Raw genomic sequence first — 19,131 nt, forward strand, 5'->3', positions numbered from 1 at the left:
AGCCCAAAGTATAAAAGGTTAAAACTATTGTGATGCTATTTTCACACATTTTGCTGGGGACCCCCTGGAACCCCCTCAAGGACCCCTGGGGGTCCCTGGACCCCACTTTGAGAACCACTGGGATAAACAAGTGAAATTGTAAATTATAATAATAATAATGAGCAGAACAACAGAACTGATGAATGCTTTCTCTCTCCTGATTGGATAGTATAGTTGGTGTTTAGCTGCAGAAACACTCTCTGTATTTTGGTTTGTTTTGGCAGACAGGATTTTTTTTGTGGCCGTCTTTTGTGTGATCTACAAGCTCATAGCTATGAGCTTGTAGATCTGCTACTTTTGAAAAATCATGAAAATTTAAGCGGACATTTGTAACTAAAATCGTTGCTTCTGTGTGGTCCCTGGAACTAAATATTTTACAAATGTTCGCTTTTAAAAATATATATATATTCCAAGATTTGCACACATTTTCACGATTTTTCAAAAATAGCAGATCTACAAGCTCGTAGCGCGACACGCGGTGCCGCGCTATGAGCTTGTAGATCTGCTATTTTTGTAATAAATGACAGAGATGCGGTCCCAGTCTTAATGGGTTAAATATGATATGTTTTCAATCATAAATGTATAACTTCACATAAACTACATTCAGGTCGTTGTGGTTTGGCTGATAGTGATTGGTCAGTAGTACTCAGGAGGGCGGTGCTAACGCTCGTCACCGTGTGTTTTCAGGCCAATGGGAGACAGCGACGATGAGTTTGACAGGAGGAGGCGGGACAAGTTCAGGAGAGAGAGGAGCGAGATGGAGCGGTCGAGAGAACGAGAGGAGAGGAGGAGAGAGGACTGGCCTGAGAGGTACACACGCACGCACGCACGCACACACACACACACACACACACACACACACACACAGACACACACACACAGACACAGACACACACACAGCTTTTGAGCTCTAGACCTGATGCTAGACTGTAGGAGTGTAAAGATACATTGTAACAGCGATACGATACGCATCACAACACATTGTTGCCGATAGGATACATGGACGATATGGGTTCATTCATGACGATACGATTAGATGATTTAAAATCCATACAGTAACTATTTAGCAAAGAAATTAAATCTGTGTGGATAGTGAAGGTTTTTTAAGGGAAACATTTATTATTATTATGGATATAAATATTACAAAGACATGGACATTGTATTTGAACTAGGGGTGTGGCAAAAAAATTATACGCATCGCGATTCTCATGTTGGACGATTCAGAATCGATTCTCATTTCCCCCCCCCAAAAAAATAATTCTGTATTTTTGTAAAATGACATTTTTTGAGAAGTGGCAAGTTCTGGTCTGAATCAGAAAAAAAAACATTTTTTAATCGAGGATCGTTTGTTTTGAAAAAAAATCGTAATCGTGACCCCCAAGAATGGGAATGTAATGGTGACATAGCAGATATTTCACAGCCCTAATTTGAACACATTATGGACAAACCCTCACATTGGAAAAGTAATTAAATCCCTCTTTTTAATTTTTTCTTATTAAAATGTCTAAATACAATGCACAAGTACTTGCATTGCAAAATGATTGGATACTCATTATTTGCATTGCAAAACGATACGATACAAAGTCAAGTGATATGATATGTTTCTGTTTACATATCCATATACTTCCATTGTTGAAATAAAACATTGATGCATGCATCAATGCAGCTACTGTATCATTATGTTATGACAGTAATACATTGTAGAAGAACTGTAATCCATGCTCTGTGTGTGTGTGTGTGTGTGTGTGTGTGTGTGTGTGTGTGTGTGTGTACACACACAGGGAGTGGGACCGAGGCAGAGACAGGAGGAGGGATTATGACAGAGGTCGTAGAGAGAGGTTCTCTCCTCCCAGACACATCAGCCCTCAGCACAAACGCATGAGGAGAGACTGGTAAGAGACTGTTATCTACATATCTACCATTATATATTATCTATACATCTACCATGAGGAGAGACTGTTATCTAGATATCTACCATGAGGAGAGACTGTTTTATATATTATCTACCATGAGAAGAGATTCACTGGTAAGACTCATTCTGGGACGTGATCACAACGAGACAGAGACGCCGTATAAATGTTGTGGCAGACAGCGTCTGTCTCCACACAAAGTATTGTTATAGTGTTGTCGTGTATTTTCGTAACTGAATGCAGTGTTGGGGTGGCGGGCCGCCACCCCTTAAATCTGGCCACAGTATGATAAAAAAAAAATCATGGAGATATCCGTGATTGGCAGGTAATGTGTTAAGTAAGAAGTGTGAGTACTTCCTCCACCAGTGACTTTTTGTTATGTATGACAGTTTGTCTATACTACTTGGTCTAATAAAAGTATATTTTCCTAAATCTGGAGACAATTCATATATAAACTATACAGATATTTTCCTGCTCATTACTGTGCACATGTACTATATAAGTCTTCGTGTTTGAGCACAAATATGCATTTTGAGAACCCAACCTTTTTTGTAATGTAAATAATTTCGCCGATCCTCCCCCACACCTTCAGCTTCTGGCGAGGGGAAACACTGGAATGATTATATTAATTGTTGCAACAATGAAGACGACACTTAAGGCCTTTGCAGGGTGCGATTAGTCAATCAGTTTTTACCGCAATGCGAAAAGACGCACGAATCGAACTGGGTTCGATTGGGGAAAAAACGCATCGCATCGCCGCACGGTAAATTGGGAGCCGGTGTGCATGAGGTCATAGAGAACCATGTGTTCATTAAAAAAATTATATTGTCCGTTTGTTCCGTGCGAAAAATCGCACCCTGTCTGCAAAGGCCTTTACTCTGGTACAAACAATCCTCAAGTGATTCCTGTGAGGAGGAGAATTTGAGACTAGCCTTTTCCTTACCTTTTATATATATGATATCTTATCCTAGGACTAGTGGTGCAGTAGAAACATTTCATAACTCCATTCCGAGTCCACCGCAGCTAAAAACCAGAGTGGACGGTCCGTGCTCTAGATTGCACAATTTGATCGCGATTTTATATGTATTGTTTTGTTGATATCTGAAGTTCAATAATGACAGAAACCTCACCACAGTGTTTTTGTCCCAAATGGGCCCCCGTAGTGTTTACAAGCTGACTTTGATGAAATCACAGGTGAAATCTTGTCTTCCGGAAGGGAGCATGGAACACAAACACTGTGGCTGGGTCTCTGTAAATATGAACGTCTGATGTCAACATGTCAACCTTGCAGGCAGGTGTGTGCCAGTCACACACCTGTGACTGGCACACACCTGCCTGCAAATGGTACCAGGGCTGACACCAAATAATGCGTAATCTGCGTAATGGAACACCAGCCCTATTGCACCATGGGTCTTATCCTGAAGGGACAAACGTGGCATCTTTCCATGGTGGTAGTGTTACTGCTTGGAGCATCAACACAAACTCAACAAAGTTGTAGAACCCATGTTCAGGTGTCAGTCACACACCTGTAATGGCACCTCTCAGCAGGTGTGTGCTGGCAGGTTGCTCAGAACAAGAGTGATTACCAACAGAAGCATGTTGGGTGATTTTGGCACATTATTTGGAGGCGCTACCCATACGTTTAGCTGTGTTACTCATTCCACAAATGCCCGATCCTTACAAGCTGTACCTCGTTGTAAAGGTGACTAATCAACGATAAAAATGATATAAAACACAATACCAATTGGTATTATTAAAGGGGAGATATAATCGACCAAAGTTAACCCATTGAGACCTGAAGCCGATTCTACATGTCTCCTAAATCTCAACAGTATTCTGAAAAAACGTATGTATCAGTGGTGCTCAATCTTTTTCATGTCAAGGACCCCCAAAATGATATGTATTTGGCCGCGGACCCCCACCAAAATATTTTGTTCCAGGGACCCCCCAGAAGCAAAGATTTGAGTTAAAAATGTTCGCTTTAAAAATATATATATATTCAAAGATTTGCACACATTTTCACGATTTTTCAAAAATAGCAGATCTACAAGCTCGTAGCGCGGCACTCGGTGCCGCGCTATGAGCTTGTAGATCTGCTATTTTTGAACAGCCCAAAGTGTAAAATAATGCTTTTTAGCTCAAATCAAAAAATGACAGTTCCAGGTCTCAATGGGTTAAGTTTCCGAACTTTTTATGGGCAGTTTATATATATATATAAAGATTTGCCAAAAATGTTCACGATTAAAAAGAAATAGCAGATCTACAAGCTCATAGTGCAGTACTCCTGCATAGCGGGGTCTGATGATGCACCGGTTCCTCTGGTCTGAACTGGTTCTCTCTCTCTCTCTCTCTCTCTCTCCTCAGGGACGACGGCCACAGAGGAGAGCCCTACAGAGGGGGCTACGACATGCCGTATGGGGGAGGGGGCGGCATGCCGCCGTTCGGGGTGGGGGGTCCCGGCGGGGGAGGGGGGGGCATGCAGGGGGGCTGGCACCCCGACATGCCCCACCTCCCCCCGCACCCCCACCACGCCGCTCACCCACTGCAGGGCAGGTAAGATACACACTCACTCTATCTCTCTCTATCACGCTCTATCTGTCTCTATATCACTCTCTATCACTCTCTCTCGCTCTATCTCTCGTGCTCTCTCTATCTCACTCTCTATCGATCTACAGTTGTGATCAGAAGTTTACATACATGTGTAAAAGTAGCAAAAATAGCTGATCTACAAGCTCAAAATGTGTCGCAGTGCAACACGCTTTGAGCTTGTATATCTGCTATTTTTGCTACTTTTGAATTGGAATCTTGAATAATATGTATGATGTGTGTCATGGCAGTTTTGACTTTACAATAATTTCTACAACTCTTACATTTCTGTGATAGGTTGATCAGAGCAAATTCTTCCGTGTCACACGAAGAAATCACAACGTCAATTTTATGTTCATGAATTTATTATGGGTTTTCAGAAAATGTGACCAAATCTGCGGGGTCAAAAATATACATGCAGCCATGCTGTCCCTTGGCAGTGCAGAAAGTTGTGTCAATCAAATAAGCAGCTGTGCAGCAATAGTTTGTAAGTATAAAGTGCATGGCACAGCTGTGTCACTGCCACGATTAGGAAGAAAGCGCAATCTATCACCTACTGCTGAGTGAACATTGGTCAGGATGGTCAAGAGTAAACCCAGAACCAGCAAAAAGCAGGTCTGCAATGCATTAGAAGCTGCTGGAACACAGGTGTCAGTGTCCACAGTCAAGCATGTTTTACATAACATAATCACCATGGGCTGACAGGCTGCCATGTGAGAAAGAAGCCCTTTGCTCCAGAAGAGGCACCTTAAGGCTCGACTGGAGTTTGTGGCTGATCAAACATTTAGCTGTTTGGCCACAATGACCAGAAATATGTTTGGAGGCGAGAGGCTGAGGCCTTTAACCCCAAGAACACCACACCTACTATGGTGCTGGTAGTGTTCTGCTCTGGGCCTGTTTCTCTGCAAATGGAACTGATGCTTTACAGAGAGTACATGGAATAATGAATGAGGATAACCTCAACATTCTTCAGGAAAAAATCAGCCAGAAGTTTGGGTCTCAACAGTGGTAAAGGGATGACTGAATCAGGCTTGAATTAAGGTTTTAGAACGGCCTGCACAAAGAACTGATCAACCTATCACAGAAAAATAAGAGTTGTGAAAATTATTGCAAAGTCAAAACTGCCACGACATGCATGTTCTTTACACATGTGTGTAAACTAATGATCACAACTGTATCTCTCGCTCTCTCTATCTTGGTCTCTCTCTCACGCTCTCTCTCTCTCTGTTGCTCTCTCTCTCTTTGTTGCTCTCTCTCTCGCTCTATCTGTCGCGCTCCTCCTGTCTCGCTCTATCTCTATCTCTATCTCTATCTCTATCTCTATCTCTCTATCTCTCGCTCTCTCTCTATCTCTCTCTCTCTCTCTAATGACAGTGAACAGCAGTTGGATCATCTATCAAACTGTGAAACAATGTCCAGTAATTCATTTCCAATGAAAAGATGAACTCAAAACTCATGTCATGTTTTCCAGGCCTGACTGTAAAACACAACGGGTGACCTTTGACCCAAACGTTCATGTCATTCCAAAAGAGAAAAGAAAAAGTCCTCTTCCGTTCCGAACAAAACCCCCAAACCAGAGTGTGTGTGTATAAATATGTGTGAGTGTGTGTGTGTGGTTGTGTAAACAGTCAGTTAGAACCCTCCTCCACCCTCTTTATAGTCAAAGGAAAACGCCAAGAGAAAACGGTGAGTTATTTTAACCCATTAGAACCTGAGGCACATTCTACACATGCCGAGGACCCCTTAAAATGATGTGTATTTGGCCGCGGACCCCCCATTTCTTTGTGCCACGATACCCCCCAGAAGAGAATATTTGTGTTAAAATAAATAATAGCAGATGCACAAGCTCGCAGGCTGTGAGCTTGTAGATCTGCTAATCTTGCTAAGCTTGTAGATCTGATCTATTCAAAATCTTTCAAACACTTTCACGATTTTTCAAAGATGTTCAAAAAATAGCAGATCTACAAGCTCGTGCCGCGCTGCGAGCTTGTAGATCTGCTGTTTTTGAACGGCCAACGCTGAAATCTAACATTCCCGTGGTTTTAATGGGTTAAAGAAAGTCATAGATAATGTTTAATATGTTTAATGTCTGTTCATTTGGCTGATCGCTACACACCTGTCTGCCTGTGTGTCTGTCTGTGTGTCTGTCTGTGTGTCTGTCTGTCTCTCTAGACTAGGTATGTCTGATCCAGACATGCCCCCGGCCGGACCTCCCACCATGAGGAGCTTCAAGGTATCACTCACAGCATTATAAATCATCAGTACTGTACATAATAATATGCATGGAACGAGTCATCGTTAATCCATTTAAATGGACTCAAACTGGTGTTAAATCGATTCAATCATGGAGCAGAGGATGTGTAAAAACGAGAAGAAAATACAGGATCTTTTTAACCCCATGTAGACCTGAGGTCGATTCTAAAAACGCCTTCTAAATCCTGACCTAAGTTTTCTTAAAAACTTCAAATATGTATGCAAAAATTACAAAAACATGATGTCGCTATATACTGTACATAGAAACAGGAACCCCAAAAGGATTCCCGTCTTGAAAGGTAGAGTTACAAATAGGGGTTCCCGTGTAAAATGAGAATTGATAAAGAAAAAAACAGGTTTTCAGTCATTTTCTACTGTATTGAAAAGAGGATGAGAGAAAAAAAAAAGAAAATACTGGATTTGTGTAAGAGAAATAATACAAAAAATAGATTTATACGGTCATTTGTCTGGAAAATAATTTTGTGTTAAGAAAAACGTGAAAAGTTTTATGGTGAACCTAGTATTGTGATTCGAATCGTATCGTGAGTTACATGCCTAGTACATAATCATAATAATGATAGTAAACTCTCTCTGTCTCATAAACGCCTCAGCCTGTGTAGTTCTCCACCCTAGATATGAGGACCGTGCAGACATGTGTATCCTGGTCATTTGTTCTCATGTTTTCGTTACTTAGGTGTGATTATTTTTCTTGACCACAATGTTAAAATGTCATTTTGATTAATTGTTCATTGTTTACGTGGTTTCCTATAGTTTCAAAAGTACAGATTATTATATTGATAGTTTATTATTTAGAGATGCTAGGTTCATTGTTTACCTGTGATCCTATAGTTTACTGAGACACTACACTGTCTCTACATTCTATGTACGTGTTTACCTTGTTTACTGTAAGCTAATGGGGTCATCCCTACATTTAACTGACGTGTGTGTGTGTGTGTGTGTGTGTGTAGGAGTTCCTGTTGAACCTGGAGGACAGTGTGGATGAGACGGAGGCAGTGAAGAGGTACAACCAGTACAAACTGGACTTCAGGAGACAACAACTGCAGGACTTCTTCCTAACACACAAGGAACACGAATGGTACTAGTAACACACACACACACACACACACACACACACACACACACACACACACACACACACACACACACACACACACACACACACACACACACACACACACACACACACACACACACACACACACACACACACACACTCACGTACATGCACACACACATTCACAGCAGAGGAAACCATTAGGGCTGTGAATCTTCTATCTCACGATTCGATTCCGAAGGGTATTGGGTTTTGGCGCCCCATGTGTTAATAACAGCCATATTGTTGTCATCTGGACTTAGACAACCAAGTGTAGTCTAGTTATTTCCAGCAGCTCAAACAAACAATCATACAATACCAGAGACGGTCACTTGTAAACGTTCTTGACTTTGATGGTATCTTAGATTAGGTGTAGTTCTATTTGATGCAGAAACGCATCGTAATAACTAACGAGCGTCGGCTGGACACACACACAGTTTAACTATTTATTTATGTCCACACACAGGGAAAGCATACAGGGACACAAATATTGTAGGTTCAGTAAAGGATACATTCACAACCTCATGGATATATGTCCTCATGATACAACACACATGTCACTCAGCACTATGAGTAGCGGCGGCTCCGTCACATATGGCAGCAGAGAGACAGCACAATACTTTGCCAGCCTTTCTGCCTGGTCTTTGGGCATCCCAAGTTGTTTGAAACCCTCCAACAACCAGTCCGTGGGTATAATGTAATGTCCTATAGGCTGGATCACCAGAGGAAACAAAGTTCTTAGTCTTGCACTGCTGCTTGGTGTTAACCCATTGATACCTGGAACGCATCTGTGTCACTTTAGATGTCTTTGGCTATTCAAAAATAGCAGATATACAAGCTCATAGCGCGGCACCGAGTGCCGCGCTACGAGCTTGTAGATCTGCTATTTTTGAAAAAAATCTTGAAAAAAAAATCTTGAAAGAAAATGTTTTAGATTTTTTTTTTCAAAATGTTTCAAAATTTCAAAACTTTCAAAAAACCTCAGGTCTTAATGGGTTAAAGAGCTCTCTCTGTAGTTGTTCTCATGAGCCTGGAGGTTGACCCGTTGCTATCCCGACAGCGGACGGACATACCGCTGGAAGGCCACCTTGTCTATTGCCTCTCTTCCCGGTAGCTGTTCACGGGAAGGCGGGGCTGTCAGTCAGGTAGAGTCGGCTGTTGGTAGATTCCACCAGTGAGAAATGTCTTCTTGTATGCAAGCTACATAGTCCACAGAAATGCATCCACTGCACCGACTACATTGACGATGGTAGTTACAACGGGGCAGTTTAACGTCATGCCCAGGACACACACACACACACACACACACACACACACACACACACACACACACACCTCTGCTGAACTGAAAGTGAGTGGAGTTATAATGCAGTACGAGGCGTCAAAAAAACTGCACCTTTGGGCAACCAAGACAAAATTGTTCGAAAACACATCATAGAACATGAAAACACATCATAGGAAAACAACTATTTAGGTTTAGTATTGAACACATGGGAGAGCGTCAAATGGACCATTAGCTACTATTCATTTTAGTTTTCAGAGCCCTGCTACAAAAACCTTTTTGTGCTTCAATTATGATCTAATTTAACGTTGTTCTGGAGCAGGAGCAGAGCAACTTATGTAATGAGTACTGAGATAGGCACAGGGGTCAGTCAGTAAGTACATTTTATTTATATAGCACATTTCACAGAGGAGTCTCACAAAGTGCTTTACATACATCAATAAGAACAACAACACAAAACAAAAAGACACACATTTCTCTCAGGTGGGATAATAAAACAGGTAAGGAAAATAAAATCATGTGACGACAACAAAAGCCTGTTCAAATAGAAGCGTTTTGAGTTGGTTTTTAAAAATGTCAACCGAGGCTCTGCGTCTCTCAGGACTTGGGGGGAGAGCATTCCACAGTTTGGGGGCTACAGCTTGAAAGGCCTTGTCCCCCTTGGTTCTAAGGTTGGTGTTTGGGGTCTTTAACAGACCCTGTTCAGCAGACCTTAGGGCCCTTTCTGGGACATAGCGTGGGACCAGATCGGTCAAGTAACTTGGAGCCTGACCATGTAGAGATCTATAAGTGAGCACCAGGACTTTAAACTGGTCTCTGAAATTGATGGGGAGCCAATGTACGGCGGCTAAGACTGGAGTGTACACCTCGTACCACACTTTAATTTCCCCCCTAAAGCCCTTGAATATGACTGAAGCTGATCATGTTTACTGTGATTATGGTAAAGCTTACATTTCATATCACACACACCATACAGTAAGAACTCCTGTAACTTACACTAACAACAAATATATAGAGTCTGGAACTACAACTCCCAAAATCCCAGAGAGGAAACTGGCACTTCCGTTCATGAAAATATATTTTAAAATATCTTTACACTTTACTTTTTTAATTTCCATTTCTGCTAAGCAGCAAGCTATGTATACTTAGATGATTTGTATTTATATTAGGATACATTTGCCCGACTGTAAAGACGAAACGGAAATGGAGAGGAGGCTCCACATCCGGTTTATATTCTAATCATGATCAGAGCTTCAGAGTCCCAGACTGTATGCCGGAAACATTTGAACATTGTGGGAGGCAACTAGCCTGGTAAACCCTCCCTCCGGAAATCTCAATTCTATTTGATTCCAGGAGTGAGTCTGGCCTGATCCGCCTTTCTGCAATATTGGCTGTGGGCTGGAGTTGGGCGGGAGTAATACCGTTGACTGACAACCCCTTCAGCCAATGATAATTTACCCCCTTCAGCCAATCAGCAGTTCACCAATGTAATGTGACGCAACGGGACTTTTGAGACGTCCGTGCCCAAAATGGGTTGCCTTATTCGGATACATGGGTGTCACTGCCCGCCCCTACCGGTTCTCTAAATTTTTAGAGCTTTGTCATGATTAATTGACCACATATATGAAGTTAAACAACTAAATTCTATCCAAACGATATCTTATAAGTAAATTCCGTGCCTCAAAATAGAAGTTAGAGAGCTTTTTGAAGTAAAAAAATAGCGGAGATTATAGCGGACAAGAAAAAGATGGCTGCCGTTCGTGTTTTGGGCTCACTCGAACTCGCCACCTGATTGGCCAACGTAAGCTGTCAATCACAGAACAATGAGCGACGACGCTGATAGGCGCGGCCGTTTGGCATACAGGACCCATACACAGCCAATATTGCAGAAAGGCGGTTCATGCCAGACTCACTCCTGGAATCAAATAGAATTGAGATTTCCGGAGGGAGGGTTTACCAGGCTAGGAGGCAACAGTCTGGTAACACGAGACTACTTGGACACTAACACAGGGGAAGGCCCGGAATTGAGCGCGCGCGCGCACACACACACACACACACTCACTCACTCACTCACTCACTCACTCACTCACTCACTCACTCACTCTATATGCATTATTCTTTGTTTCTCTCAGGTTTCGTTCTAAGTACCACCCCGATGACATCACAACGAAGAAGGCGGAGTCTCTGGCCGCCCTCAAGACCAGACTGTCCGTCTTCCTCTTCCTGTTGGAGAACGGTTGGCTGGATGACCTGTCACTCAACATGGAACACGCCCCCAAGATCATCAAACTGATGGATGCAGGTATAGTAGAGAGATCTTTTTTTTTTTTCCTTATAGAATTTTTGGAATTCCATCCTAGACAATTGATTGGTTCATTCACACATTGACTTTATTTTTGGAATTATTTCCATATAGTCACTTTAAGGTGTCAGCTGATTGAGTTCTGTCGACTAAAACTGTGACGAATCTTTTTTTTCAGCACACAGCAAAATATAAATAACGGCCCAACAAAAATACATTTCAGTTGCCGGAATCAACTGTAGATTTAGACGTGTTAGACGTCAATGGCACTGAATGAGTTAATCAAGTAAAATGTCATGATCGTGACTAGAGATGCACCGATACCGTATCGGTATCGGGTTCCGATATGACTTAATTCACGTATCGGATATCGGTCATGACGTAACCAATCCACGTTCCGAAAAAAAAAAAAAAAAAGAGTCTCTGGTTTATAAATATATATAATATAATATATATATATATTATATATATATATATAATATATAGCATAATCACGCCCATAAGCCCATAAGCAAACCTTTTAGCAAATCATTATTAATTAAATAAAACGATCCCACAAATTCACAATCTTATCCAGAAAACTTTTTTTCGTCGCTATCCACTCTTCTCTCACGGCTTCACAGCATGGGCAGCCTGTAGACTGAACACCAAAACGCTCGTCCAAAAACACAGTCGCCCCGCGGCAAATCCGGCGGTATTCCTAAACGTAACCTCAGTAAACTATGCCTAAACCTACCTTAGTAAAACGGTGCCAAAACCTAACCTTATCCCTAAACTTAACATCAGTAAACTATGCCTAACCCTAAACTTATTTCTAACCTTATCCTCAGTAAAACAAATGAGAACCGCTGGTCAGCGAAAAAACAATGGGGCCATGAGTTTTGGTGCGAGTCTTCCGTTTGCCTATCAACGCGAGTCGCGACACGCAGTAGCACCGCTGAAGAAAGTGTTTTCGTTTGGTGGAGCCGGGCCGGCACAAACAAAGAAAACATGTCCGTAATTTGGAGATATTTTACAATTGAGACGCAGCACAGTGCAATGATGTGAAGCCAACGTTCCGAGGGGTGGAGAAAGTGTTTCATCGTATATTCTGTTCCAGTAGGCTTTGTATCAGCGAGCTGTTCCACCTTGTCTGAACGTCTTGCTGAATACGTTTTGTGTCCTGCCCTAGCTCTGTTTGAATGTCTTCAAAGCGGGACTGACTGTGCAACTTGAGAAAATGTGTCACTATTCTCCTTGCGTTAGCGAGGGCATCATGTACACTGCGCTGGGAGAGAATCCCCTCGTGAACAACTAGCTGCAGTGTGTGGCCAAACTATCAACCAGCACCTCATCCATCGCCTTTTTCATGTTACTTGCGTTGTCTCTCAAAACCACATGTACTTTAGCCAGCGGGATCTTCCAGTTATCCAGCATCTCCTTCATTGTGGGTTTAATCAACTCGCTGGTGTGTGAGCCCCTGGGCCTCCACTCTTTCACCTGCAGCAGCACCGTGATATTAACACTCTCACCGCCGGGCCTGTAGCCTACGGGCCGATAAATCCAACTGTACAGCGCCGATCCCGTAGCCTACGGGCTGTGGTGCTTTTTCCTTTTTTTCGAAAAAAAAACTTTTTTTAATTTTCTAGTACGGCACATTTCATCGTAACACCACCGGAAATGGAATTATTCAGGATCACGTTTTGCAGATCCCGTAGGCCCTCCATTCTAAAGCGCACACTGAAACGCCATTTTCTTCGATTGTAGTTTTTCTCCTCGCTGATCACTGTTTAACCTAAACCGTTCTAACTACAACATGGCGGCTCCGTTTGACACGTGGTTTGGACTGGTACACGCAGGGAGATGTCCGCGATGTTTACAAACAGTGCACAGCTCAATCCTAAGGATTTTAACGAGGTCTATGGCGACGTGAAAAAAACAACAATAACACGTTGGCACTGGTGAATACATTATGAGATTAACCTCTGGCGGTCAATGTGTTAAAAGCATAATTCTCCACACTCACCCAATGTACAGTGAGAGACTGATTAGCGACATTGGGCTAACGTCAGAGGACCAGATGTCAGTAGTGAAACTACACAATGAGAGACGTGGTCTCCTTGTTTACAGTGCTTGCTGCTGCATTAAAACAGACCTACAGTATTTTATTTATTGTGTTTAATACAATTTTAAGAAGCAGCTATGCACATTGTTTTAATTTAGTATTTGTAGGTACTCTACTCTCTACTCTAATTCTTTTGGTGAAAGATCATAGTCTATTTTTCTACTGTTATTGCACTTTAAAATATTCTGTAAAACAAATAAAGGAGTTGCCACTTCTTTTGTATTTGCCAGTTAAGTATTTGCAGTTTGCACTGCCAGACACTTGTTTATTTGTTAAAACAAGCCACCGATGTGGTTTCCTTGTTGCCACTTTTTTGTATTTGCCAGTTGTATGTATTTGCACTGTAAGGCACTTGATTGATAGTTTTGTATTTAAAGTATAGGCCCAAAGTATTTAAAAGAGTTGCCAATGCCATTGCATTTTGCAGTTATTTGAACTGAAGCCTATCCTACAATTAATAAATGGCTTTAATTGAAAGATAATGCATTTTTATTATATTTAGTATTTACTGTAAGTATCAGATATCGGCAAAGTTATCGGATATCGGAAAATATCCAAATTAATATATCGGATCGGATCGAAAAAACCTGTATCGGTGCATCTCTAATCGTGACAACCCTGTCTCTTTGTCTCTATCTGTCTCTCTGTCTGTCTCTCTCTTTGTGTCTCATCTGTCTCTCTCTCTGTGTGTCTCTCTGTCTGTCTCTCTCTTTGTGTCTCATCTGTCTCTCTCTCTGTGTGTGTCTATGTCTCTCTGTCTGTAGCGGTCATAAAGATGGAGGGCGGTACAGATCATGACCTCCAGGTGTTGGAGGTTCCCTCGGCCTCCGTAGTGGCGGGCGGGGGGGAGGGGCGGAGCTCCACCGCGGGCGAGGGTCCCTCTGGGAGTGGTCCGCCTCCTGCTGGTGGTCCTCCCCCCACTGGGAGCGCTGGAGACGACAAGACTGAAGAGCCAGAGACCGGAGAGGCTGCTGGGAAGGCTGACACTGATGACAAGGTACTGTCTATGTACCAAACACTGTTGACAAGGTACTGTGTTCATGTTAGACTTCTTTGGTCCTCATTTATCAACACGGTGTAGACCAAATAATGGGCGTACGGTGAGATCACCGCAACTTTCTGCATTTATCAACATATCCTGACTTCGACTTTAGCGTACGACCCACGCAGATCTCACGACAGGTCTGAGGCAGTCGTTGACTTTGTCTGAACCTGTTTGTTCCATCATAGACCTGCGGAGCAGCATTGTCTGACCGTCTGACAGGCATCTGGACACATGTATCCAACACACTAATAAATAATCCCTGTGAAAAGATAACATTTTATAAACTCATTTAAACAAACTGCTTTAACACATTGAATGCCAATCGCGTAGATCTACGCGAACCTATTTAAAGCCGCAGCGTGCCAGTCTCGTAGATCTACGCGAACCGCCGATTCCCATGTTAATCGCCCAAGGTGCACTTTCCGAATTTTTTTGATCCATTTCCGTTTCCGGTTTTCGGTCGGAAACGGAATTATTCGGGTTCCGGTTTTTTCGATCGTATCCGCTTCCTGTCTGGGATCCTGTTTAAAACTCGATTTTCTCGGTTTGTTGTTTTTCTCCTCGCTGATCACTGTTTAGCGTGTATCGGCTGTAGCTTCAAGATGGCGGCTCGCATTTGGAAACTGTTTTCGCTGGACGTTTCTCACGGATCCGCTGTGTGTTTAGAACCAAATGAACGCGCACTTTTAACTTATTTAGCGAGGTCTGTGGCGACATGATAAAAACAAAAAAACAACAATAAAACGCTGGCACTGGTGAGTACATTATGAGATTAAACTCTGGCATGGAATGTGTTAACAGTCATTCAGATAAGATTGCAGATCTGGCTGCATTGGCTATTTGAGAATGGCAGATCTACAAGCTTTGTGAGCTTGTAGATCTGCTATCTTCAAAATACACGAGCGCTTATGCGAGAGCATTTTCGGGAGTCGGGACTGGTGCGGCCGCACCGCTGTTATCTTTTCATGGACAGTGAGTTCTCCAAACGTACAGTAGCGTGTCCTATGTGGAGTTATGTACAGCTGGGTTGAGGATATAAACCCGACGCTCCAAACCTGTGCTGAGCGCACGAGCGCAGGCTATCTCTCATCAACATGCAGCCCTCTCTCACGGGTAATAGCCTACATGACTGTAATGTTGTTAGTATTGTGTTGGGGGGGGGGGGGGGGGGCACGGTGGCGCAGTCGGTAGCGCTGTCGCCTCACAGCTAGAAGGTCCTGGGTTCGATTCCCGCCCGGGGGCGCTGGGGGTGTGTCTTCTCCTCCGCGTCATCAGTGCCCATACCCTAGGTGGGGTTGGCTAAAGGATCTTTCTGTGTGGAGTTTGCATGTTCTCCCTGTGTCTCTCAGGGTAGTTAATACCCTCACAAAAACATGTAGTAATCCTGGTCTCTATACCGCCTCCCCCTGGTCAGCCGGGGCGCCTGATGGAGGGGAAAGGAACTGGTTGGAATAACGTGTTCCTTCCACGCGCTACATCCAACCAGGGAAACTCCCCTCTGTCAGGTGACAAGAAGCGGCCTGCTTGCTCCTCATGCATTGAAGGAGGCATGAGCTTCAGCTTGGGCTCTCCCTAGGCTGGCAGAGGGAGAGTAGCGCCCAGGATTACATAGGCAATTGGCACTGGGTGACAAAAATATGGGTTACAAAAAAATGATACAAAATTTAAAAAGTATTGTGTTGGTGATGTCATGGTACCGTGTGCTTCCAGCCTGAGAGCGCAGAGGAGGTGAAGGAGAACGGAGAGGAGAAAGCAGAGGAGGAGGAGGAGGAGGGAGAGGAAGGAGAGGAGGGGGAGGAAGGAGAGGAAGGGGAGGAGAAGAAAGAAGAAGGCGAGGAGGGAGAAGAAGGAGAAGAAGGAGAGGAAGGAGAGGCGAAAGGAGGAGAGAAGAAGAGAAAGAAAGTAAGTATGCTGGTAACCTACCTGGCTCCATACTGGAGTAAACCAGTTTAAAAAGGCGGGAAAAGATTAAAGAAGAAGAATTGTATTGTATCAGGGGTGATGCCATTCTATGTCACACAAAAGTAGCAAAAATAGTCGATCTACAAGCTCAAAACGCATGGCACTGCGACTTACAAGCGTTTTCAGCTTGTAGATCTGCTATTTTTGAATTGGAATCCAGATTTGTTATGCTATTGTTTTATTAGAAAGTTAAAATTGTATTTCATTTCAAATGCATTTAGTTATACTTATGTTAACTTTATGAACTTAAATACAAATACATTGGACATAAAAAAAAACACTAGAATGTTAATACTAGTCATTAAGCTACTAATATAGAGTGAAGTAATTAAAACGGGTCATGTTTGGAATCATAACCGCTGACATCAATAATATATCAGTATTCTGATATTAACCTGTGGGCCACATTAAGTGAATGTGGCCCCCGGGCAGCCAGTTGCCCATCGTATAGATCTGCTAAAACATGCTGTTGAACATAGACATATAAAGGTAGACGCCTCCTTCGGCTCTGAGGCATTGGTATCTCGGGCGCCATTTTCGCGTAGGCAAGCTGTAGGCAAGCTTCCGCGTGTGTCACAGAAGGCGGCGTTCGGTAGGCCAATCAGAGGCTGGTGCGGGCGGGACAACTAGATTCTGACAAGTCTTAGAAAAGACGCACTGTGATTGGCCAGTAGTCAACGCGTTGTGAGCGCTGTGATTGGCCAGTAGTCAACGCTGTGATTGGCCAGTAGTCACTTTGAGTGTCCCGTTTGCCTACGCGAAAATGGTGGCCGCGATACCAGTTGCTCCAACGAACTGCAGAGGCCAATGAGGTATCTAGGTTTCTATATCTATGCTGTTGAGCAGAAAACACGTGTTTAAGCCCCTCCCCTTCATCTCAGGACAGGAAGAGGAAGCGCAGCGTGTCGGCCGACAGCGGAGAGGGGAGTGGCACCGACTCTGACTCCTCCCACTCTGATGGAGAGAAGGAGGAAGAGGAGGATGAAGGAGAGGACGGTATGTCAATCAAAAATCACCTGTTTATCAATGTCTGCCTGTCTGTCTGCCTGCCTGTCTGTCTGTCTGTCTGTCTGTCTGTCTGTGTCCCATAGTGTATATCAGTGGTTCTCAAGCAGTGGTCCTGGGGACCACCAGTGGTCCTTGAGGGGGTTCCAGGTGGTCCCCAGCTAAATGATGGGGAGTCGGTAACCAATTGGACCCTTATAGATCTTTAACTCTTCAGAGAGTAACATTTAAACAAAAAAGTTAAGCATCTGCATTACTGAATTAGATAATTGTCATTTTGATCAACGTTTACCTGTTATCTCTCCCATTGAACCAACATCAGTACAGCATGGATGGAATTGTGGACAAAATCTTATCCAACAATAACAAAATATTCTAAGTTTTGAGTCTGAGAGGCTAAATCCAATCCACTTTATTTATATACTGTAGCACATTTTACAACTCAAGGTTTCCAAAGTGCTGCACAGAAAAATAAAACAACTAATACACCGGATAAAGCTAAAACACAGAACAAACAACAGCAAAAACACACAGTCCTAGGATCAGCCCATATCAGCCAAATATGTAGACATCTGTAAATGTGTGTAACTGTTCCGTGTCTCAACTCTGATCTATTAAATGCACAGAATCTCTGGTGTGTCTGAGAGATCAGGACAGACACACACGCAGAGATTTGGGGAATTTATAGAGAGACATTGATGATACAAATAGGCATGAGTGAAATGGAATATTTCAAAGCATTTTCAACGTTTTGTGTGTGTGTGTGTGTGTGTGTGTGCGTCAGACGGGGCGGAGCGCCGTAAGGAACGAGGAAAGGAGCGAGGGAAGGAGAGGGAGAAGGAGGGACCTCCCAAACCCAGACCTCTGCACCTCACCACCTCCCTGTTCATGAGGAACATCTGTCCTGAAGTCTCCAAGGACGAGATCACTGCTGTTAGTATTCACACATCTGTAACACACCTGTAACACATCTGTAACACATCTGTAACACATCTGTAACACATCTGTAACACATCTGTAACACATCTGTAACACATCTGTAACACATCTGTAACACATCTGTAACACATCTGTAACACATCTGTAACACATCTGTAACACATCTGTGCTGAAGTGAATGTCCAACCAGCGTCCTACATGCATAGTAATTGCGGTTTAATTGTGTGTTTGGCGTTGAACACTGGAACATATGAAGCCTTTTAGACTTACTATGTAAATATTAATATCCCAGTCAGGTGAAGTGTTGGTCATTTATTTAAGAAGATTCAGCAGAGCAACAGCGTACAGATCATATGAAACAGGCCTAGTGGCCTGCTCCTGCAGCCCTGAGCACCCATCTAACACAGTTCTTATAGTCCACACTGTACCAGAGATGCTATTCTAAATGGTCATATATAAGGTATGGACTAAAGATAAGAGCGACATAAATACACATAGCTGACACAGTGAGAGTAGCATGGAGGAGTCAGCTCAGCTGTTAGATGGACAGCTGTAGCTGAGTTAATTAGCACATTTATGTGAAACCTTGC

At 43.1% G+C, this 19,131-nt stretch overlaps 1 protein-coding gene across 1 annotated transcript in view; it reads left to right on the top strand.

The window, feature by feature from the left end:
• LOC308102278 (serrate RNA effector molecule homolog) overlaps positions 1-19,131 on the top strand; it is a 35,493-nt gene that overhangs the window by 1,758 nt on the left and 14,604 nt on the right. The window contains exons 2-11 of the mRNA XM_080451917.1: positions 727-849; positions 1,821-1,931; positions 4,314-4,502; positions 6,708-6,768; positions 7,757-7,884; positions 11,317-11,486; positions 14,355-14,587; positions 16,346-16,537; positions 17,479-17,593; positions 18,387-18,535. Coding sequence (XP_080308043.1) covers positions 731-849; positions 1,821-1,931; positions 4,314-4,502; positions 6,708-6,768; positions 7,757-7,884; positions 11,317-11,486; positions 14,355-14,587; positions 16,346-16,537; positions 17,479-17,593; positions 18,387-18,535 — 1,467 coding nt within the window. The 5' untranslated portion in view covers positions 727-730. The remainder of the gene's footprint in view (positions 1-726; positions 850-1,820; positions 1,932-4,313; positions 4,503-6,707; positions 6,769-7,756; positions 7,885-11,316; positions 11,487-14,354; positions 14,588-16,345; positions 16,538-17,478; positions 17,594-18,386; positions 18,536-19,131) is intronic.

The sequence above is a fragment of the Gymnoscopelus braueri genome (assembly GCF_963280865.1).
Source record: "Gymnoscopelus braueri genome assembly, chromosome: 15".
In the NCBI taxonomy this organism is placed as follows: domain Eukaryota; kingdom Metazoa; phylum Chordata; class Actinopteri; order Myctophiformes; family Myctophidae; genus Gymnoscopelus; species Gymnoscopelus braueri.